This window comes from Diprion similis, chromosome 6 (genome assembly GCF_021155765.1).
Source record: "Diprion similis isolate iyDipSimi1 chromosome 6, iyDipSimi1.1, whole genome shotgun sequence".
In the NCBI taxonomy this organism is placed as follows: Eukaryota; Metazoa; Arthropoda; class Insecta; order Hymenoptera; family Diprionidae; genus Diprion; species Diprion similis.
Window position 1 is genome coordinate 23,147,357 of NC_060110.1, and position 23,169 is coordinate 23,170,525.

At 41.0% G+C, this 23,169-nt stretch overlaps 8 protein-coding genes across 8 annotated transcripts in view; 4 read left to right on the plus strand and 4 right to left on the minus strand.

Annotated features, from left to right (window-relative positions):
- LOC124406923 (polypeptide N-acetylgalactosaminyltransferase 2) overlaps window positions 1–6,136 on the plus strand; it is a 145,341-nt gene extending 139,205 nt beyond the window's left edge. Inside the window, exons 4-10 of the mRNA XM_046882604.1 lie at window positions 2,506–2,604; window positions 3,253–3,320; window positions 3,661–3,912; window positions 4,138–4,353; window positions 4,509–4,728; window positions 5,183–5,393; window positions 5,518–6,136. Coding sequence (XP_046738560.1) covers window positions 2,506–2,604; window positions 3,253–3,320; window positions 3,661–3,912; window positions 4,138–4,353; window positions 4,509–4,728; window positions 5,183–5,393; window positions 5,518–5,787 — 1,336 coding nt within the window. The 3' untranslated portion in view covers window positions 5,788–6,136. The remainder of the gene's footprint in view (window positions 1–2,505; window positions 2,605–3,252; window positions 3,321–3,660; window positions 3,913–4,137; window positions 4,354–4,508; window positions 4,729–5,182; window positions 5,394–5,517) is intronic.
- A 2,949-nt stretch (window positions 6,137–9,085) lies between these two features.
- LOC124407194 (KRR1 small subunit processome component homolog) lies at window positions 9,086–10,275 on the minus strand. The gene has a single exon (XM_046883071.1). The coding sequence runs from the start codon at window positions 10,199–10,201 to the stop codon at window positions 9,170–9,172; it is 1,032 nt and encodes a 343-aa protein (XP_046739027.1). The 5' UTR covers window positions 10,202–10,275; the 3' UTR covers window positions 9,086–9,169.
- A 629-nt stretch (window positions 10,276–10,904) lies between these two features.
- Window positions 10,905–12,836, plus strand: LOC124407061 (trafficking protein particle complex subunit 12). Its single transcript, XM_046882870.1, has one exon. The coding sequence runs from the start codon at window positions 11,052–11,054 to the stop codon at window positions 12,618–12,620; it is 1,569 nt and encodes a 522-aa protein (XP_046738826.1). The 5' UTR covers window positions 10,905–11,051; the 3' UTR covers window positions 12,621–12,836.
- Window positions 12,837–15,243: 2,407 nt separating this feature from the next.
- LOC124406684 (histone H2B) lies at window positions 15,244–15,716 on the minus strand. The gene has a single exon (XM_046882208.1). It carries the CDS (start codon window positions 15,713–15,715, stop codon window positions 15,344–15,346), a length of 372 nt encoding a protein of 123 aa, XP_046738164.1. The 5' UTR covers window position 15,716; the 3' UTR covers window positions 15,244–15,343.
- Window positions 15,717–15,948: 232 nt separating this feature from the next.
- LOC124406884 (histone H2A) lies at window positions 15,949–16,475 on the plus strand. The gene has a single exon (XM_046882544.1). The coding sequence runs from the start codon at window positions 15,997–15,999 to the stop codon at window positions 16,369–16,371; it is 375 nt and encodes a 124-aa protein (XP_046738500.1). The 5' UTR covers window positions 15,949–15,996; the 3' UTR covers window positions 16,372–16,475.
- Window positions 16,476–18,249: 1,774 nt separating this feature from the next.
- LOC124406885 (histone H4) lies at window positions 18,250–18,663 on the minus strand. Its single transcript, XM_046882545.1, has one exon. It carries the CDS (start codon window positions 18,629–18,631, stop codon window positions 18,320–18,322), a length of 312 nt encoding a protein of 103 aa, XP_046738501.1. The 5' UTR covers window positions 18,632–18,663; the 3' UTR covers window positions 18,250–18,319.
- An 88-nt stretch (window positions 18,664–18,751) lies between these two features.
- On the minus strand, window positions 18,752–21,720 carry LOC124406882 (late histone H1-like). Its single transcript, XM_046882541.1, has 2 exons — window positions 20,559–21,720; window positions 18,752–18,761 (listed from the first exon to the last, which is right to left on the minus strand). The coding sequence occupies exon 1, from the start codon at window positions 21,602–21,604 to the stop codon at window positions 20,912–20,914; it is 693 nt and encodes a 230-aa protein (XP_046738497.1). The 5' UTR covers window positions 21,605–21,720; the 3' UTR covers window positions 18,752–18,761; window positions 20,559–20,911.
- Window positions 18,864–19,390, plus strand: LOC124406883 (histone H3). Its single transcript, XM_046882542.1, has one exon. The coding sequence runs from the start codon at window positions 18,901–18,903 to the stop codon at window positions 19,309–19,311; it is 411 nt and encodes a 136-aa protein (XP_046738498.1). The 5' UTR covers window positions 18,864–18,900; the 3' UTR covers window positions 19,312–19,390.
- Window positions 21,721–23,169: the final 1,449 nt, after the last annotated feature.

The window sequence follows — 23,169 nt, forward strand, 5'->3', positions numbered from 1 at the left end:
GTGGGATTAAAACCGTGGACGCGATTCCGCGTGTCACCGGCAGTCGTATACTCGTTGAAACCGGTAGCGTTAAGCCGAAATCAAATTGAAGTTCCGAATCAAACTACGCCGGATCAGCGTTTTCCCGACCGGAAATCCGGAATCCTTTTCGCGCTGCAGCGGATTTGAATGGACCGCCATCGACTCTCCCCGGAATTCCGCCCTGCCGAAGACGAAGGCAAAGACGCAACCGATCGAATGCGACCGCCGCTCTATTAGGAGTCGATAAGCGTCGAGTCCTGCAAAGTGACCCGCTAGATTCTGGCCACGTTTCCAGAACAGTGGAGTGCGAGCGGAAAAAGAAAAAAACTGGATGTATATGGCACGAAGCAAAAATGAGACGGAGAAAGAGAATGAACTGAGAAAAAGGCACGCGCTTCTTCGCTTTGACGCATGAGGATCGTTCCAACGTCTACGAAGCTTATGACCCGACTCCAGGCTTTTCCGCACGGGACTTACCCCATAAATATCGCAGGTATATTGTCGAGAGAGAGAGAGAAAGAGAGAGAGAGAGCGAGAGGGGGTGAAGGGAAGAGATATTGCAGGCACTCCTGACTGCACGTCTTGGATCTATGTTGGGCTGAACGACACGATAAATCGGACCAAATACAGGGAAATGATTTAGGCAAGATTTCTGCTTGACATAAATTACGAGAACTAAATATCTGGTAATGCAGGCATCGAATTGGCGAGGTTGATTGCAGGGAGCGGAATGTCGGAAACTTTGGTGTGCATCCTGCGGGATCGGAAAAAGACACGACGCTCGAGTTCAACTATCTTCGACGAGACCCTAGAGCTAATAGAATTGGAAAATCCTACCCGAAAGCTTGGTCAATCTTGATTGATTCGAAACTGCTTTGATCCGATGTATGCGGAAGTCGATACGGTCAATCTAATCGAGTTAAAACGACTCTTTGACCGCAATGAAATTACCGTGCTTCTAGGATATCTAGAAAGCGCGAAGAAACTTTTTGGGTCGTTTGCTCTAGAAGTTTTCTTTGAAACTCTCCGCGCAACGCCTGTAGATAGTCAACTTAAGCTTCACTTATGTAGCTTCGATTGCCTATGTGCAGGCGTTGCACGGTAAATTTTACAGTAAATTCCCGGTATGCGCATCGAGGGTTCAAGGGTAGCAGGGATCGACGAAGAAATTGTTAGCTTGAATTGACGTGCGGCGGTATAACCGCGGTGGGCATTGAGATAAGAAATTTGATGAACGCTCAGCGGTTTATCATCGCGGGAAGCAAGGATCCCAGCTCCCGAATTTATGCCCGGGATGAGCTCGCGAAATTTGAAACGCTTTCGAGATTTATAATGCAACAAGGAAACGTCGGAGCTGTAGGATCCTCTAACGAGACAACCGGAAGCTTCGGATTTGCCGGTGAGGCATGGGGCCGAAGGGGGTCATGGTTGCAGAGATGTATCATTGCAGCCATCTCAGCCACTCAACTAACGGCCAATTTTTTTCATCCCCTGGTATCTTTCTTACCCTCGCGTTCCTCCTTGGCTTCTTTTTCTCTTATCTCTCGTGATAAAACGATATTTATGTCTTCGCATTTATTTGGCCGAAACTTCCTTCCTTGCGGGTGAAATTATCACCCTACCTCGATTATAAGGAGCGCAGCGCGACAACGCGTTAATGGCGGTGTAACCGACGATATCTTAAGATTATCGAAAGGTATGCACGCGACGGCCGTGACCGCAAATTGAGGTGATTAAAAATATTGCCTATATATCCGCAGGATCGGTATACCCAATTAGCCAAACGGCCAGTTATCTAATAATCGTGATTAGGAGAATTAGGGCGTCTCAGAAATTGCACAAGAGCGCTTTGAATCTCTCGTAAATTAAGGTTTTATTCATTTTCATATACCATGCAATTATATAAAGACCAGAAAATTTTCTTCCCTCTTCTGCCTCGGTTTTTTTCACGAAATTCGTTAACCTCACGTACGTCCGAAAGCTAAGATGTAACCCCGGGTGACATTCTTCTCCATAATGAAGCTAATCCTTCGAGCTGAGCTACGTGCCTTGCCGTGTCGAATTAGGGTATTTACCCAAATTCCGGTTTTCCCATGATTAGAATCAACAAACTCAACAGGGAGAGCCGAGGCGTTTCTACCCAGTATGCAAATGAACGAATAGATGTCAGTCTTGGCTTCAATGCTGTTGTTCTATCTTGTTATACAAGAAAACCAAACCGTGGAAATGTAGTATAGATTGTCGACAAAATGAGATCAAAATCGCGGTGTGTAATAGCAAGCCCTGAAGCTGTATAACATAACAAGTAACATGTCGCTTGAAACGGGGAGAACCTGGTTATAGATATTGCGAGCAGTTGGTTTATGGATGGAAACAAGAGAGTTCAGTAAGCTCGGGCTGCTTTGACGTGACGTTATCCGATTATGCATATAGGTATACACATACCACCCTCGTTTGTAATCACATTATTGTCCTCTGTTGCAGGTGTCGAATGAAACAATGGAAACGAGACCTGCCGCCAACCTCGGTGATTATAACGTTTCACAACGAGGCGCGTTCTACCCTTCTCAGAACGGTAGTCAGGTGAGTTGAGTTCTGCTTAAATGTCAAGTATGTGAACTGCAAAAACGGCGCCACAACAACGGGCGCATAATTTTAATCACGAGTTAAATTCAAAGGCAGACTGTCAGCCATGGCAGATATGCAATCAGCCCTCTGCAGTCGGCGAATATAGATTCAGAACGAGTTTGTATAAAAGTTTGAAATCTGGCGGGCGGCGACTGTCGTCCGTGAAACGCCTTTCCGATGGAATTTTCTAATCACCATTCCTTCGCTTCTCGTTCCTCTCTCGTTTCCTGTTAGCAGCCGCCGCGTTTTCCGCTCCTCTCACCCACCGCATCCCTTACCACCCTTAGATCTCACCCTTCGGATTCTGCAGATATATAAGCCAGACTCCGAGAGCCGATGATCGCTGAACGGCCACAAAGACGGCATAAATCAGAGATTTTTCATAACGTGGCGAATTAATTAAGACATTTTTCTTACGCCGTGCCGCGAGCTTCGCGAATATAATTTTAATTCTTGCAATTTTTACCCACCGCCCCACGAATTCTCTCTTCCACTGGCATGCTATTTTTTATACGTATATATATACCTATAACTACTGAAGGGAGATATTTCAGAACCCTCCTCTTCGAATATCAGAATCCATATATTTTTTCTGTGTTTCAGTGTGCTCAATAGAAGCCCCGAGCATCTAATCAAGGAGATCATTTTGGTCGATGACTTTAGTGACCATCGTAAGTATGATAGATTATAGACTCAAAGAAGATCTCTTACATTATATATTCCTATTTGTTTTCCGATGTTACTTCAACATTGAGTCAGACAAGTATTATGGAATAGTAGCAGTAGCATGAATTCTTAATAATATCACATTTGCTCATCAAGAAACTCCATGAAAGGATATAGCATCGTTGTGAAATGAAAAATTTTCGTTATAGACATGAACGCAAAAAGTAATTGGGCTCTTGGTCTTGGACATTTGATTATCCCGTCTCGCTATTTCTCTTGTTAATCCTAAGATTCGTGAAATCGAGTTTAACCAGAAGTAACCTTGGTGTAATCTATACCTTTCAGCTGAGGACGGTGAAGAATTGTCAAGGATCCACAAGGTGCGGGTTATCAGAAACGAGAAACGCGAGGGTCTTATGAGGTCGCGAGTCAGAGGGGCGGATGCTGCGACAGCCAGCGTTCTCACTTTCCTCGACTCTCATTGCGAATGCAATGCTGATTGGCTCGAACCCCTCCTCGAAAGGGTCGCCGAAGACCCGACGAGGGTCGTTTGCCCCGTCATCGACGTCATCAGCATGGATACCTTCCAGTATATCGGTAAACGCGATATTTTACTTTATAACACAATGCGTGTAGTGTAGGATGATTGCGTGATATGAGTGATAAGATGATGATGATTTAGTGCTTTTTCGGTATAATCAATGGTTTAACACATGATTAATCGATCCAGATTTTTCCGCCCATTATTGACCACTGCAAATCCGTTACTCGGTGTAATTTTGAATATCGAATGACAGGAGGTGATGTTGTTGAAATTGATAGGGGCATCGGCCGACCTGAGAGGTGGATTCGATTGGAGTCTGGTCTTCAAGTGGGAATACCTGAGTCAAGTGGAGCGTCAAGCGAGGCAGAAGGATCCGACCTCGTCCATCCGGACACCGATGATCGCCGGAGGACTATTTGTCATCAACAAAGCGTACTTCGAGACTCTGGGAAAATACGACACCCAAATGGACGTATGGGGGGGAGAAAATCTCGGTGAGCTGCTGCAGGCGTCTGCTTTATACATATCCTTTGCAATCCCTTTTTTTCCATTATGTATAACATACAGATGCATAACAGTTTTTCCATTTCGCTTAATGTGTCCCGTTTTGTTCTTTACTTGATCACCGTTTTCGTCTCTTTTGCTTCAGAAATATCGTTCCGCGTGTGGCAATGCGGTGGCAGCTTGGAAATCATACCGTGCTCGAGAGTTGGCCACGTATTCCGGAAACGACATCCGTACTCCTTTCCTGGAGGAAGCGGTAACGTATTCGCAAGGAACACCCGTCGCGCAGCCGAAGTATGGATGGACGAGTACAAACAGTACTATTACAACGCCGTTCCACTAGCGAGGAATATACCTTACGGAAAGTGAGTTTTATGGTACAATTTCTTTCGACACTCGTATTCCATAAGTCAGTCGCCGATAGGACGGTTAAAATGGGAATGTCGATTTATACAGTTCCTGAAAAAACCGAGAAGCTAATAATGAGGCGAGAAATCGGGAGACGGAAGCCATCTGGTGCTAGAGAATATTCCATTCTATAGACATCCCGTATTTAATTATAAAAGAAGTTTTTTTATTATAGTTTTCACAAAATAAACGTACAAGAACCTGCACGGAGTTTTCTGTACTTAGATATCGGTGCAAATCAACGCAAACGATCAGCTGCGATGGGTCTCTTTGACGCTATATTACCTCACCATGCTCATATTATGTTTCACCATCACCTAAATAACGAAAAGTTTTTTTCTGATCTAAAAAACCTGGCGTTAAAAAATTAAATGGGAGGTGCAGCCGGATACATATAATTAAATATTACAGCATTCAAGATCGATTGGAACTAAAACATAAGCTTCACTGCAAGCCGTTCAGTTGGTACCTCAAGAACGTTTATCCAGAGCTTGCAATACCCACCAGTGAAGGCGGACCAGGGGGTTCTTTCAAACAAGGATCCACCTGCATGGACAGCATGGGGCATCTCCTTGACGGAAACGTGGGGCTCTATCCCTGTCACGACACTGGCGGCAATCAGGTAATTCTGCCTCTCAATTTTCCACCGACCTAACTTCAAAATAGCTGATGATTGATAATTTATTGTAATTCTGTCTGATTCCACTTACTCTGTTCGGTTGAATGATAACGGTCATCTCTTTTAGGAATGGGGCTTAACCAAGGATGGTTTAATAAAGCACCACGACCTCTGCCTGACGTTACCAGCATACGCTAAAGGAACAACACTCTTGATGCAAATATGCGACGGAAGTGAAAATCAGAAGTGGCGTCACTTGGAGGGTGGCCTGATACGTCACACACGAATACCAGTGTGCGTAGATTCCAGGCATCACGCGCAGCGAGGTATAACTGCAGAAAAGTGCGACTCGCGTGCAGAGACACAGAGATGGCATCTCTACAATCACAATCATTAGCCTGGACTAGAGCTCTAATTAATTCATTGTAGTTCACTATTTTAAGGTATAAGACGAAATGGTGATGTGCGTCCGATAACGAAATTATCAACTCCCGTATAATATATATGCGACTAAAGAATCATTATAACACGCTGGAGGGCTTGCAATTATTATTTTATTATCTCGCTAGTAAAAATGGAGTGACGTGAAAACTGCTGTTGAATGTAATATAAGTTACCTGCCGTAGAAGTTCTGCTTCTCTAAACCAAACTTCAACTCTTAAATGGAGTGTCTCAAAATACTCATGCTAAATTAAGTGTAATAACTTTCATTTGAAGGAAACGATTAATTTTTATAAATGTGAATATAAGTATTGAGCGATTTGTTCATATTTTATGAGGGAATAGACATTTTATATTCGCAAGGTATAATGCGTTTTTTAGAGAAATCGATTTATTGTCTAGCAAACATTTTTTTTGCAGCAACAATATGACTTGTAGTTAATAAGGAGAGTGTAGTCATCGCCAATTCTTTATACAAGTTGATGAGCTAACGAGTTCATCTTGACTAGATACGAAAGATACTTTTTTAATTCATCGCCCAATGCACTATTGAAATAAAAAATTATAACCGAAAAAACAAAACTAATTACATTCCAAAAATAATGGTTAGAGTTTATTGAATAACTCAGATACAGTCCAACCTCTCAGTAGTTCCGGACAAGGATGAAGGTGGAAGAGTTTTTCTATGAATCGGTGTTCCCCAATACCTATCTATCTTTGCATAGCTGGCCAGATTTTTGCACTTAAACTACTGAGAAGTAGGTATACGAATTCTCAGCTTGTGTCTTTTCTTCTGAGTAGTGGGGGAAATAGTTCACGCATAAAACTGGGGAAACGGGCCAATTAAGAGAGGTTGAACTGCATTGTGTAACTGTTACGACAATTTATTTTAGTGTAACTTTCTTTGCTAAGGCTAGAATGAGTAATGGATAATGGATAAAATTATTTCGCTCAGATAAAACCTTAATTTTGATTATACTAAATCAAAAGTGATTTAGTTATATCCGAAATATTTGCTATTCAATTTTAGTTTCATATTTACGTTCTATCGTCGGTTCTTTGGTCTTTAATTACTAATATCTAGGATTCACTTTAGGTGAATAAATGATGGTATCAAAATAATACGGGGAAAACTGTTGGATTCAGCGTGTAAGGAATATGCGCATACATATAATAGCAGCTTAAAATGATTAAAGTATCAGCCATTGATACATTTAATACGGGAGACGATTTTTTTGAAAATGTTTTTTACGAAAACAAGTAGCAGAAGAACTATATTGTATTCGGTCTGAAGAAACTTATACTCCATTCAGTAATTTGATTAATAGTTTTAAAGTATGAACAATGTTGTGAGAGTGCCAAAACGAAGTTAAAGATGAAAAACAAAACGTGAATAAAAAGTAAATAACTACCATCAAGTTATGAATTGGGTATTTGGAATCAGAAAATTACAATCGATTTATTGATAAACATTAAAAAATACAAACACACCTCTTCCATAATAGCGAAAAGTGAAAAAGAAAGAAAAAACAATCTTCGAATCGATTGGAGTATCAAAGATGTAAATATATTTCATGATATTATTGGCATAACTATTGTAATGGAATGCTTAAATTATTGTAACATTATAATTTTTCAACTGTGATTACATTACGAGTTCAGAAGTACGTCAAGATAATTATCTGCGTCAGACAAGCGTCGTGATGTATCCTTGTTAAGGATTCGTGAACAATTATATTCTAACTCGTGTTTTTCCAAATAAAAACAATCGACGAGCAATTAAATTGTACCCGTTGTAAGATCAACGATAAGTATGCCAAAATCTAGCGATTGGTTGATTTCGAAAAGTTGATTGAAATAGGTTTTTGTACAAACTAAATATTGGCTGCTTTTAGGGGGAAAAAATATTCTGTTAAGTACAAGGTGGACCTAAATTGAAATTTTTCTTCAATTTAACTACGCCTAGTAGTCAAAGGTTGTAAATGTTGTCTGTCAATATTGCAATTTATTTATTGATCACAAATGATATTTAATTTGAAATTTTTTTCTTCGTTTAAATTAGCACAGGCGATGTACTGTATTTTGACTTGGTTGTGCAAATGGGTATAGATAATTATGATAAAACAATTAAGATATTTAGTCGATAAGCGAATCAGCAACAGCAATATGACACGATATAAACTAAGTATTCTTTTGTAATAACTCCTAGCTTGTTCCTTGCTGTTACGAAATAACAGCAGTGCTGGTATAAGTTTACGTAAGCTTTTGTATCATAAAACTATCACTTCTGCATTCGATTGTCATTAAACTGATGGAAAATACAGTCGAGATACCAATCATTCAAAAAATTTTAACGATGAGATTGGCTCGAGCACGTAGCATATAAGAAATTTATTATATATAACATAATATAACATAATACAATATTATACGTGCGTAATAGTAGGTAAGGCGGCAATTCGGTATCGATGTTTAATTCGTTTCTGGTGTCCCTGGAAATTAAAATGAAGGCTTTCATTAAATCTGGTCGATTTCGTCTGTGAATATACTGCAGTCTACACAATAAACATACTAAGTTATACTTATAATGAATATCATAAATACGTAATGTAAATAATAGTTATATTATTCTTATTAATTATATAAATATAAATTATATAAAAACGTCGTACTTCCGCAATTTTAGGCTGTAAGATAAAATGTGACATAAATTAATTAATTAATCAGTTACAATACGAAGTTAACAGTCAATGATAATGTGTATGTAACCAGTCCATTAAAATAGACCCAACCACTTGATCTCTGCGAATTACGAATATGGATGGATTATAAATGAAAGATAACACCTGTACGAGTAAAAATTGACACAACGACAGAGAAACGATCGAAGGAGTAATAAAAAGAGATTTTAGAAAAAAGGAGCGACGATACTTAGAGATTGACAATAATGAAAAGAATATTTGGCGTACTTCAGATGAACTTTGTATTACAAAAAAAAAAAAAGAAAACTTTATAAACCTACGTATTCATCAAATTATCGGGGTTATCATTCAATTATAAAGTTCTACCGGCTAAAAAATCATATGCTAGTGTTTCATGTATTCCACACTTTGTATTGTATAATAATGAAATGAATGTAAATTAAGATGAAACAAAATGAACAAAAAAACAGTATGCTAACGATTATAGGAGAAATTTTTTTTAATAAAACATGGATTTTTTTCCAAAAACTTTACGTCAATTTATTTACAACATTTTTTTAATACAATCGGCTTAATCTTATAAAAAATAAACGTACCGCAAGTTGTAAGTTTAGTATGATAAAGTATATACACAGTTTATGAAGGAACGGCGCTACGTTTTTTAAAACCTTTTTTAACTTTTCTCTTAAACTCCTCGATGTTGATATCTCCTTTCTTGCTAACATTTTTCGTTGCAACATTTTCATCAGGAGCAACAAACGCCTGAGCTCTTCTTTCGACTCTCTTTTTGGCAGCCTCCTCATGTCTGGCCTCCTGTTCCTTGCGTTTCTTAACCTGTTTCTGTTCCTCTTTGAGGAAGAATTCCCCAGATGCCAATTGTTTATCGATTTTACTTTCCTGCTGCGGTGGAGGAAACGGTGTGTATTCTTTCTTAGCCTTTTTATTCTTTGGCTGTTTTCTTTTGCTAACATTCTTGCTGTTAAACTTTGGTAAAAATCTTTCCCAATTTTCGTTCTTCAGCTTAGGATCCTTGGCGAGTTCTCGCTTTATCATCAACGCCTTGATGTTGTAAATCGGATGCACATTCTTCATTGTGTCTTCGCAAATCCGTCTCACCTGCTGCAATCCCTTGTAGGGTCCAAGAGCAGCTACGGTTTGCCCCTGAACTAAAACGTAGCACTTTGTCAGCAGTTCGATTGACTTCAGCGTGCAGCCGTTGGGTCCGATTAGCCGCTGTCTTCGCTTGACAAACTTTTCCTTGTTCCTGACCAGGGACGATATTTTAATAATATCAGCACCGATGTCGTCTTGTAGAACTTTGACTGCCTGCTCGTACGGCACGGACCTAGACATCAGTTTGATCATGTCACGAGCCTTGATAATTATGTAGGGGTCCCAAGTTGTTCGTGTCGTCTTGACTGTCATGCTACCTTCAATCAGATCTAACTCAGCCTTGATACCTTGCTCCTGTAACGATTTCTGCACCAGCGGCCAACACTGTTTTAAATATTGTTCTCTGTACTTTGGGAACAACGTTGCAAACGAACTTTCCTCTAGTAGACGGTGCGGGTTGTGTTCTGGCTTGAATTCGGGAACCTTGAGATCCCACGCATTGTCTACTGGGCCTGTGTTTACTGGCTGGTCATCTTCCTTTTCAGAATCACTCATTTTCTTCAATTTATTTATCTATTTATCTCGCAATGTTTTCGGAACCAATTCGCACGTGGGGTTAGGCTACGCACTATCAGGTTATGTTTGGTTATGTTGATGCAATTTCAATTGAAGCAGTGAATGCACAAGGAAAGTGAGTGGCAATGAGCAGGCAACTATTTAACGTGAACTTCAGAGTATAGTTTGGCAGCGCTTTTATTCACTTTTGGGTGCATTCCGAAACTAGCTGGCAGCGCTGAAAACTCCCTAGGACAGAGACAGAGCTAATCACAAACTCGGCAGCGCAAAAGAGATAAGAGATTGCTGAAAGCACTAGGAGCTAATTTCGGAACGCAACCTTTATTGTAAGTCTGCCATCTTGCATCCATCACAACGTCGATCTGTCAGTAAGTAAATTAGTTTCATTTATGTTAGGCGTCTAGAATTTCAGATTGGAGCTAAAGACGGTTGTACGGATAGTTTTAATATGTTGACATTTATGTATCTACATTTGTATATTCACTGTCAATGCAATTCGGAAAAATCGATGTCGCCGCTTGCGAAAAGCGCGAAAGGTTACGTCCAATTTGTACCGACGCAGTAAGGCAGCAGCACTCAATTTGAAAATTAGTTGCAATGTCACCCTCTAGGAAACTGCTTGAGGCAATTTAGCCGTGCCCGTAAGGTCTGTGAAGCTGTGACAGACTAACAGCTGATTCCAGTCGTGCGAAGGCTAACTCTCAACTACTAACATGCTACTAACCAGTCGTGCTCAAGCCTCCTAACCAAAAGTGAAATCATGCGTGATCACGATATTGTAAGACAGTAATTACCGTAGAATTGACCTTGTGTTTAAGCGTGACGAGCAATGGCCGATAAAAGTTCGCTATTTGAACCGAGCGATAATGACTCAAAACCATCTGGTGACACTGGGCTGGGGCGTTACTTCAGCAATACAACTCACACGATATTCGACGAAATTGTCCCGCCGGAAAAACAAGACATGCTGGAACAACCGTCAGTATCTGCGAGCCCTCGCCCAGTATTTGACTCCTTTTTGACTGCGCCGTCAAATAGCTTTCTTGAAAATAGCTTGTCAGATGCTGCGGAGCAAGTCTCCGATCACGTCACGGCCAGCGACATTCATAGAGATGCTTGGATTCCCTCGGATCAAACCAGAAAAGTATTAGCGTCGATAGCTACGTCGACACCTGGAAGTAACTTTCCTGATAGAGAAAATCTGACGATGCCCGGACTGACGTTGCAAGGAGATTTAACTGATACGACTAAGGAGACTGCGATTCACTTCCTAGGGGAAGAAGAAAACATTCATCGTAACGTTCTCACAGCTTCGGATGTGACGCAGGACGAACGTGGTCTGAGGAATTTGATTCAGACAGGATGTTACCGGGCGGCGATTAATCTTACTGGAAGACTGCTAGCAATTTATGGACAGGGATATGGGAAGATAAATCATCCCAGCAAACACACTCCACATTCTCTACAATTATGGTTTACAAGGCTCGCACTTTTGGCAAAGTTAAAGCATGTCGAAGTTCTTGAAAACGAGTCTAAGCCCTTTGGAAATTTAGATAAGCCTGATATGTTTTTTACCTTTTATCCAGAACTCTATGGAACCAGGCCTGGATCCATGGCCTGTTTTGCCTTCCGGTTGCTTCTAGCCGAGATACCTGCCTATTGCAACAAACCGAGAGTCGCGTTGGACAACCTGCATAAGGTTTTATCTACTGTAAAACAAATTATAAAAAACTTGAAAAAAGGATTTGGGGAGGATGGCGGACGCCTGAAATTTACACCTACAGAAAGAGATGATGCTATCAGATTATGGGTCGGGAGAGAGTCTAGAATACTAATTTCCATTGTCAACTGTGCTTTGACTCTGAAAAACTATATTTTAGCCATTGATATTTTGGAGAGCCTGAGTGAAGGCACGGATTGGAATCCAGAGCAGAGGCAAATACTAAAATCAGCAATTGGTAGGGTCCTACTTTTACTCGGTGACATCTCAGCAGCAGAAAAACAGTTTGCTGATGGCAGAGAAAGTTTCCAAAATCCTTCAAACTCCAGGGAATTAACCGACAGAGGCCTGATGGCGGTAGCTCAAAACGCATTTCAAGAAGCCTACAACTGTTTTCAGAAAGCATCGGTCTTAGAATCGTCCAATATTATGCTAATAAATAATATGGCTGTATGCTTGCTTTACAATGGGCGACTTCAAGATGCTGTACATTTATTAGAAAGTGCACTAGTCAGAAACCCAACTAAAGGACTACAGGAAACATTATTGTTGAATATTTGTACCTTGTATGAATTACACACGACTCATAGTATGCAGCCCAAATTACATTTATTGAGACAGTTGAATCGATACAAAGGAGACGCCATTGCGGTGCAATGTTTAAAACTATCGCTTTAGAAGTTACTAATTTAATAATTCTTGGTTACACTAGAGTAAAACCCTGTAATTGAACAGCCAATTATTCAGTTGTTTTATTTATTGTTAATATTTTAGTTAATAGTTACTTGAAGTTTACTGTAAAAATTATGTTATGGAAAATCAGTGCAATTGCGTTAATTACGGTGTCAATGTTATTTGATTGGAAGTGATATTCCGAAATTAAATTTGAGTAAAAAAAACTATCGAGTATTGATCAAGTATCCTTACTTGCTTACTTGGAATAGCATAAAATGTGATGAAATATGTCTGTGGTCCTGGAATGAGCCGCTTGTTGTTAAAGAAATCGCTAACTTACAGCTAGTGTACTTGGTAACGCAAAAATCAAAAAATGGCATCGTTTCTATGAATTTATTATTGCGATTTCCCATAATTCGTGCCATTTCTTTATATCTGTGTCGAATGAATTGCAGTGTTTTTGTTCAGAATTCCGTATGTAGTGGGACTGTTGATTTTTTTTTTGCATTCGAGTTACGTAGACTTCGATGGTTGAATATATATACACATCAATGTCAAAATCGACCAGGGTACCCCTTGGGTGTAATACCTGCAGCGTTGTTCAAGTCTTGTTGGAGCAACTCAATTCCTGTAGGAGGTAGCCCTTTAACCCTTAGAGGACCGGCATACGCCATTTGGCATAAGGTCATTGACCTATCAACATTTGACTTTAATTTGGTCCAACATTCTGGAATTTAGATCACTTTTCTGTAGAAGAAAAAAATTTTCGAAATTCCTCAAACCCCAGTTGTCTAAAAGTTAATAATGGATTTTTTCTCTTCGTTTTTCATTAATGGAGGCGTACGTGTGGAACTCCATTTTTAGAATTCGCAGATGGTTAAAGTCTAACTTTTTGGTCTATGGAGACTCCTATGGTATTTGTTACAATAGGCGGTATTTTTAATGTGTTATGTCCTATCGAGCTTTGATCATCAATTGACTACTATTACTTTGCAAGTACCGCAAGCTTAAAAAATTAAAGGTATACTTAAATAAAAATAATAATAATATTCTTTCAAAACGGAGGGCGGACATCGTTCCGTATCAGTTTCTGATACCAGCAATGAGCAGGTAGAAATAATAAAAGCATACGTCTACTTCGATGGTAGAGTATACAATGGCAATTTTTTAAAAAGCATTTAGGACTCCCCAACTGCACACGCTGTAAGTGCGAAAACAGGAAGACTCCCACAGCAGTAAGCATAATTTAAATTAACGTCTAAATTCCTGAACAAAATAATTTGTATGCCAGCCTTCAGATTCCCAAATATAATATCGCAGAAATGAGTAGTGATACCGATAATCGAAAACCATAAATATAACTGGAACTCTGGCATGAATAACCAACTATTTCTGAAAGTAATTCACGAAAAAACCGCTTCCGAGAAATAGAAAAGATGATCGAGCCTGGGAAAGTGAAGGTACGTAATAATTGTTGAATTTTTAAAAAAAGCAAATAGGCTACGCATCCTTTCGGTACACCAAATGAGAAAAAACAAATACCTACTCATTTGTTTTAATTGATTCAATTTTAGAAAAAAGTGACATAATATATCAACTAATTGTGGAAGAAATTTGAAAAGATGTGAAAGTGAGGCTGAACACATGGGGATAGAGGCTTACAATGTACAGAATAGAATAGGTCGATGAATAGAATAGTTATATAGCGATGGATCTATTATTTTAGTAAAATGTATAGAAACTGAGCATTCTGTATGCGAAAAAAATATATATAACTCTACACAATTTACGTAAGTTAGTAACTCTTTCTGTATACGTCAAACGAACGAAAGCAAAAATAAATTCCTATATCTATATTGTATCGAAATTGTGTTCGCACTCCCTATCGGGGCGTCCAGCGAAACTTGAGTTCAAAATTCCCGTATTTTCCCGGTCATTTTATAAAAATTTTTCCAACATTCATAACACTATTTTGAGCTGCATAATCACTGAATAATAGTTGGTTTACATAGTGATCTTTAAATACACATGATACTTAATGTAAGTAACATGCTCGTCGATGAACATAAATTTCCCGAAAAAAAGGATTGAACATCTCAGTACCCTGCGTAAAGTGGTTCCCTAGTCGATCTCGACGGCGACATACATATATACAAATATCGAAGTCCACATATCTCAAATGCGGTAAAGAGCTGAACAGCCCCATTCTACCAACAGTTTAGAACAGAAACACTTCAATACATTTTCATTTGACGCAATAATAAGTAAATGGGATTCATTCTACGAATTTACTATTGCAATTTCGTAGCATCCGTGCTATTTTTTTATTTTTGCGTCAAACGAAAGTTTCCAAGTTTTTTTGTTCAGAATTACATATAAAATATGAGTCAGATAGGTGGACATCAATATTTGGAGTTATACGAGACGGGAACACATTCAAAATGTAATCGATGTTCCATACGATATTTGTTGATGTGTACATATAAATGATGAGAGTAAGTACATGCAACCAAAATATAATTGTGGTAGGGAATAAGAAGAGGTAGAAAATACGCTGTAAATGGAGATAATACATCTAGCGACAATAAAGTGAAAAGTTGTATCACTGCAAAGGTATGCAATTTTACTAGTACTATTGTATATTACTTCGATTAGTACAGAACGTTCTTTTGTGATGAAATATTTTGTGGCCCTGAAAAGGGCCGGTGGTAGTCGAAGAAAGCAGCTTACTTGGAGCTGGTGTATTTGGTTACAGCTTTGGTTCCTTCCGAAACAGCGTGCTTGGCAAGTTCACCAGGCAGAAGCAGTCTTACTGCAGTTTGAATCTCCCGAGACGTGATTGTAGACCGCTTGTTGTAATGAGCAAGCCGTGAAGATTCAGCAGCGATACGTTCGAAAATATCGTTGACGAAACTGTTCATGATGCTCATGGCCTTGCTGGATATACCAGTGTCAGGGTGAACCTGCTTCAGCACTTTGTAGATGTAGATTGCGTAACTCTCCTTCCTCCTGCGCTTCTTCTTCTTATCTCCCTTCGTAATATTCTTTTGGGCCTTACCAGCCTTCTTGGCTGCTTTACCGCTAGTCTTCGGTGGCATCGTGAGATAGATACTACTTTAATTCTGGGTGTCGATCCTTTGAGAGGTCGGTGGAGTTGTGTGAATGACCTAGCTTCCGCACCATATATATACCACGGGGCGCCTCAAGGCCCGGGCCAATCAGAGGCGAGCGCGCAGCGCCCGTCACTCTGGTTGGGCCGTAGCGCGAAGCTCGGCGAGGATAAATGCGTTGCTCCGGCCGGTCGAGTTCATTCCCACTCCGTCTACTCACGTAGTCGTATCGTAACTTGTGCATTAAAGTACATTCAATCAACTTTATCATGTCTGGTCGTGGAAAAGGAGGCAAAGTTAAGGGAAAGGCAAAGTCACGTTCAAGCCGAGCTGGACTTCAGTTCCCAGTTGGTCGTATTCATAGACTCTTACGTAAGGGTAATTACGCTGAACGAGTTGGTGCTGGGGCACCTGTCTACCTCGCTGCGGTCATGGAGTACTTGGCCGCTGAAGTGTTGGAATTAGCAGGAAATGCTGCACGTGATAACAAAAAGACCAGAATCATCCCTCGTCACCTTCAGTTGGCCATCCGCAATGACGAAGAGTTGAACAAGCTGCTATCTGGAGTAACCATTGCCCAGGGTGGAGTTCTGCCTAATATTCAGGCCGTACTTTTGCCCAAGAAGACCGAAAAGAAAGCATAATCCGTTGGATAAGGAGATCATTAATCGGCCCTTTTCAGGGCCACCAAATTTATCTCGTACAGAGACTGAACGTCATGTTTACCGAAAGTTTATAGTTTGCTAGCATTTTAAATTAGCTAAGACTACGCGCCATTGGTTTTCTTTCCTTCCGCGAAGATCTTCATAATTCAAGTTTGATACGACTACGATTGAAATATCGATTTTCGAACAGTTTGTAAACAACTGTTGCTGCCAAATTTGATCCACACTGAACCACAGCAATAGCAGTCCTTTCATACTAAAATATCGGTTTGAGTCGATCTAGTAAATATTTTTTTCATCGCTGTCACGAATATTCAGTATTTATTTCTAAGAAGAACGCATTTTATTTCAAGTGAAAACAAGCATGAGTTCTCAATAACTTGCAAGTGTTTTTGGCTAATTTGCTATTTCGGAACCATAAAATAACTTATGTACAGATATACACTGTCTGTCAATCTGTGCGCGGAGCGCTCACTGTCACAGGTCGCGTAGCATCTATAGAATTCAGAATTTAGCTATAAAATTTTCGGACGACACATGTTGGATGTTGAGCTTTCGGTTTGGGAAAGAAACACAAATCGATTTTCTAAAAAAATTATGTGGCCCTTCTCCCGTCAACACCGTACACTGGATTCCCCACTGCGTTACCTAGCAACTGCCTCTCGTCAATACAACAGTAGCCGCATCACATGATACGCTTGAAATGTCGGTAAGGCGACTTCCCACTGAGTGGGGAGTAAGAGAGAGGCTTGTTCATTCGGACAGTCATCGTCTGCCATGACAAGCTACACACCAACCACAGTACGCTAAAATTGGACTACTTTTCGTCCGCGTATGAGGCCCGTATTGCGCTGCGTTGATAATGGTCTAATGGTTACTGCCCTAAATATAGCGCAAATCCCCCACGCTGAGCCAATGCATTGTGTTGTATGCACATGGCTGCATAATAACTGGTTTCATTCGTAATAAAAATCGCTGTGCGTATTGGGTACATCGTATCAAACACGCTTCCAGTACTGAAAAAAAGTCGGCGGAGCCAGCATTTTGTGAAGTCTGACGTCATCGGTTGCCTGATGTTTTCACATTGTAGATTAGCATGTAAAGAAAACGATACAATTTCCATCTGAATTTGAGACGCGAAGTTTTCAACGACCATCGGTGTTCAGTAGCACGCAACTACTCGCATATTACTTCTTAATACTCAGTAAAAGTATTTTTCGAACTTAAAACCGCAAGCTTACGCAACTACAAAAGAGTTGATATAATACAGTTCAAACACAGCTGTAGACAACGCCACATGCAGTGAGGCAAAGTACACTTGGGTCATAAAAACATCATGGAATCCTAGCCATTCAAGGATGCGCAGAACTTTGCAATAGATATAAATTTGCAAGATCGATCAAGTTATTCATTATCACTATCGCTGCCGCAGGAGCCAAAGTACAATTTCTCATGACGGTAGTAACGACGGCTTGGAAGCAGATGTTGTTAAGACGTGTCCAACACATTTGACCATGTATACGCGGTATTTCGTACAGCAGATATATGCTACGCTGTGCGAAATGACTCTTCCAAGGAACTACACGTATAAGATTTGGTTCGACTAGGTAGTGTATACTATAAGTAGGATTATGGCAAGCGGTCGTAAATCGATTGAGCTGGTGCAACGAATCGACCATGTAGGATAGCTAGGTTATAAGAACCGTCTGCCAGTGGTATCACGTATATACTGGTACTGCACATTTGTGACGATCCTACGCCTGCCCAGTAGGCGAAATTCAAGGGATAACCGCTCAGAATACATATATGGAATAATTAGGAAGGTGAAAATGAGCTTATTGTGTCGTGCCTATCGTTCTCAAGGATCATATCGTGGCCCTGAAAAGGGCCGATTTGGTTGTGTTGTTGGGTGCAAGCAGCGATGTGATTAACCTCCGAAGCCGTACAGAGTACGTCCTTGACGCTTCAAGGCGTAGACAACGTCCATGGCGGTGACGGTTTTCCTCTTGGCGTGCTCGGTGTAAGTAACAGCATCACGGATCACGTTTTCCAGAAACACCTTCAGGACACCTCGGGTTTCTTCATAGATGAGTCCGGAGATACGTTTGACACCACCACGACGGGCCAGACGACGAATGGCAGGCTTCGTTATACCCTGGATGTTATCACGCAACACCTTCCTATGACGCTTAGCTCCTCCTTTACCCAATCCCTTTCCGCCTTTACCACGACCAGTCATATTGACCGCGAATTGTTAGTAGATCTGAATAGATTAATTGTGCCCGTGATATTGCTTCGTCAGAGGTGCGATGCGACTGTGCCTTGAACCGTTCGTCCGAACGTTATATACTTTTCATGGACGCTCTCCCCTCTACCGTCACTTCGGCCAATCGAACGGCTGCACGACGCTCCGCTAGCTCTTAAAAGCCGGCTGCACTAGCTGCAACGGTTCACTCGTGTTCGAGACTCGCTCAAGTTTCATTGCGCTTTACATCCACTAAATTTAAAATGGCCCGTACTAAGCAGACTGCTCGTAAGTCTACCGGAGGCAAGGCGCCACGGAAACAGTTGGCGACCAAGGCAGCTCGGAAGAGTGCCCCAGCCACCGGAGGAGTTAAGAAACCTCATCGATACCGCCCGGGAACCGTTGCTCTTCGTGAAATTCGTCGTTACCAAAAGAGTACTGAGCTCTTGATCCGCAAACTGCCATTCCAACGGCTAGTCCGAGAGATTGCTCAGGATTTCAAAACCGACTTGCGTTTCCAAAGCTCTGCAGTCATGGCTCTTCAGGAGGCCAGTGAAGCATACCTCGTAGGTCTCTTTGAAGACACTAACTTGTGCGCTATCCATGCCAAGCGTGTAACCATCATGCCCAAGGACATTCAGCTCGCTCGTCGCATTCGTGGTGAACGTGCTTGATTTCTTCGTTTGACACAACATTACAACCGGCCCTTTTCAGGGCCACAAAATCTGTCTCGCTAAAATACGACTCCATCTGTCACGACTCACTACATATTGGCATGCCACTACAATCCCACTTGGTTCTTTCCTTTCACGAATGGTGTTGTCAAAACGGTGTCGTTCCATTTCCACGATCATTCAAAGAAGTATACTGGTTAAATTAATCTGCAATGTACACATCTTCAGATTTCAATCCATATATCTTACACGCTAAAAGTAGCTCCGCTGCCCCATTTTTTACACCATTTTGACTGAAAACACTTCAAAACATTTTTATTTGACGAAAAAATCGTGTCACAACATGGTTACTATGAATTTACTGTTGCGATTTTGTAGAATCCTGTTTCTTTAAATGAAAATGTATGCTTCAAATGAATACGTATGGTGTTTTCGTTCAGAATTGCGTCTAGAATAGGGCTGTTAAAAGCCCTCTTATGCGTTTGAGATACATGGAATTCGATATTTGGGGATGTATACGACACGTCGAAATCGACTAGGGCATCTCCTTGATGTATTTTATATCATAGTCATAGCGTTACACCACTCGAAACAGGAGCTTGGACGTGTACGCATAGGGGAACTCAAAAAATTTTGAAAATAAAACTTGAATTTTCAGGCTGTTTTTGTAAATTGGTAGTCAAATAGTAAGGTTTGATCTTACTAGAAGATACTGAAGGTATTGGGTGTTAATTTACCAGAATATACTAAAGGTATTAGTATTAATATTTAATTAATACCAAATAAATTGTCATTAATAGTGGCATATTTCTTGGAAAGTTATTGGAAAGGTCAGGGAATTTGAGATTCCAAGAAGCGTTGAAATTATTACTTCTCACGCAGTTTCTTGTTTATAAGGGACCAAAAGAAAAACAATTGATCTGTAATATTCAGTAGGGAGAAAAACGATCTTCATTTTTTCAAAATCCCGAATAACAAATGTCATCCGACGCCATTGAATACAGCTTTGGATTATACACAGCTATACCTCAACCTTTGCTACAGCAGCTGTCAGAATTGAATAACGATAATCTGTAGGCAGCTGATATTTTTCCTATGGGGTCTTTCAAGAATTTCACGATTATGCATTGTGCATCCGGCTCATGCATAACAGCAAAGGTCTGAACACTGAAATGTTTCTAAGCGAGTGAAACCTACCTCAACTAAAGACCCCCCTCCCCCTATTCGCTGGCAGGTATACGGAACACGATCCCGCTACATTTCCGAGAATGGTTCAAAGGCCTAAACAATAAATAATTATGATATCCCGGGAAACAGCTGCAGCTGTGCAAATACTATTACCTAACAGCCAAACCTAATTCAAATTCTTAACTCAAATCGATGCTCCAACGTGTCCACTATGGCTGTACAAAAACCACTGTTATATGGGAAATTACGATTTATAGAAATTTTTTTTACTGATGGTATGGGATTATTTGGATATGGTTCAGAGTATCGACAATGTCAATTCATTTGCATAGATGTAAATTGATGGCCCTGAGAAGGGCCGTTTAAATTATTTTTCCGACGATTGCTGATATTGGTGACAAAATGTAGCTGTTCACTTCTTCTTCGGTGCTGCAGCTGCCTTCTTGGCTGCCGGTTTGGCCGCCTTTGGAGCTGGAGCAGCCTTCTTTGGCTTCGGAGCCTTCGGTTTGCGGGTAGGTGCCTTGACAGCTTTCTTTGCTTTTGACGGAGTCTTAACTTTGGGTGGTTTCGCGGCTGGGCTCTTCACGACCTTTCGTTTTTCCGTAGCGGCTGCGGGCTTCTTTGCAGCGACCAATTTTTTTGCGGCGGTCAACTTCTTCGGGCTTTTAGCAACAGCTGCCTTTTTCGGTGCAGCTGGCTTTGCAGCGGCGCGCTGTACCTTCGGCTTAGCTTTCGGAGCGTCGGTCTTCGCATTTGCAATCTTGAATGAGCCTGAAGCTCCCTTACCCTTAGTCTGCAACAAGACTCCCGTAGTAACGGCAGTCTTCAAGTATTTCTTGATGAAAGGAGCCTGCTTCTCCGCGTCGATTTTGTACGTGGAGGCAACGTACTTCTTAATTGCCTGGAGAGACGATCCGCCGCGTTCCTTCAAACTAGCAATAGCCGCGTTCACCATCTCGGAAGTGCGTGGATGCGCCGGTTTTGCACGGGGCTTCTTCGACTTCGGTGAAGCAGCTGCTTTCTTTGCAGGAACGGCTTGAACGGCTGGGCTATTAGCTGCTGGGCTGGCAGCGATTGCCGGTGACGATGCTGATTTGTCCGCCATAGCTGACCGATGTATGTCGCGATGAAATGACCAAAAACCACTTTATTGAGAGTGGAAAATTACAACTCAACGACCGTCAAAGTTACAAATACAATTTATACTGTTCAATGCGTTTGCGCGTACGATCCCACTGGTGGTTAGGATAGATGATACTCGTGAAAAATCTGAGCATCAGTTTGCTAGTATAGGATAGCGCGGACCATGGAGAGAGACCGTGAGCGCGTTTTACGCGGTGCGCTCGGTGACGTTCGCGCGTGCGACACTGACCGAACGGCATTTCTTCGGGTGTTTTATCGTCGCTATCGAACTCCTGGAGATCTCCCGTTGCTACCAGGTACTACGAAGTATGCTCTATCAGCTCCGCAAAGTTTTTAAACCATCGCGATAACGGATCCCTTGTAAAAATCCCTCACCGCGAAGCGTGCGTCTTGACATCGACCACACCCTGAGCAACGGTCACCCTGGTGCTGACCTGGGGGAATGCGATCGAATCTTCTACAATGTACCAGTGTAAACTCGAAGCTTCGCTCTAGTTCCACGCAAAAGATGAAGCTCGTATCTTCATCGGTCTCCATGATATGAGCGATTGAAATTCGGGAGGTCGCGACTAAGTCTCCGATGAACTAGCCCTGCTTTTTGCAGACGAATCTCGACCCGGTAGCAGTGTCGAGGAACTTCAACCTGGGTAACGATGTCGGGAAATTGTCATTTCTGATCTTATCCATCGCGACGGTTGTCTAATTAAAGAAAATTTGAACGTGTTGAAACCGTGCGAAGCTACTAAGGCCGGCCTAAAGTATCCAGCGAGTCGAGAATCTGCGTAGTTTGAAATTACATGGAGGTCATTTGTGTAGAAGGCAAATTTTCTGCATGTATTGGTGGTGGAAGTATTTCATAGATTTTCCAGAAATTTCGATATTCACAATATTATTAAGTCAATTATGGCCACGGGGCGTTTACTTATTGTTAAAGGTAAAGAAAGTAGTAAGTCGCTATACTACAGAATGGTTTAATCAGGGCTTCTTTAAGACGTTGAAAACTCGTGTTAATGTGGGACGTACGCTTGTATGCCCCAGAAACTCTACTTTTTGTACATGTATAATAAGTGGTTCGGGATAAATGTTATACGTTCGATTTAGGTTCGAATTTGAACCGTCTTTTGACCTTGAAGTCAGCGTTGATCGAAGGAAAGCAAGCGAAATTGTTTTCTCGGACGTCGTAGTTGCAATAAACAAAAATGGAACGAGAATAAAAATACGCAGTATTTTTCCATTAACTGGCTGGTACGCTACTGCCATACATTTCGAACCGGTATATCGAAATGCCGGATATGCTAGATAACTCGCTATGACCTGATTTCTGCAGCTAGCCCTTTGGTATCGTTCTATTCAGTCCTAAATAATCCGTAGGACGTCCGTTCCTCTATTCCGGATAATATATAATTCTCACCCCATAACAATTTAATAGTTAGCTGTATTAATCACTTTGTTTCACAACTTGACTGTTATCGTATGAGTACTCGATTAAGTACATATGCACTTCAATTGCAACAGTCACAAAGAGGA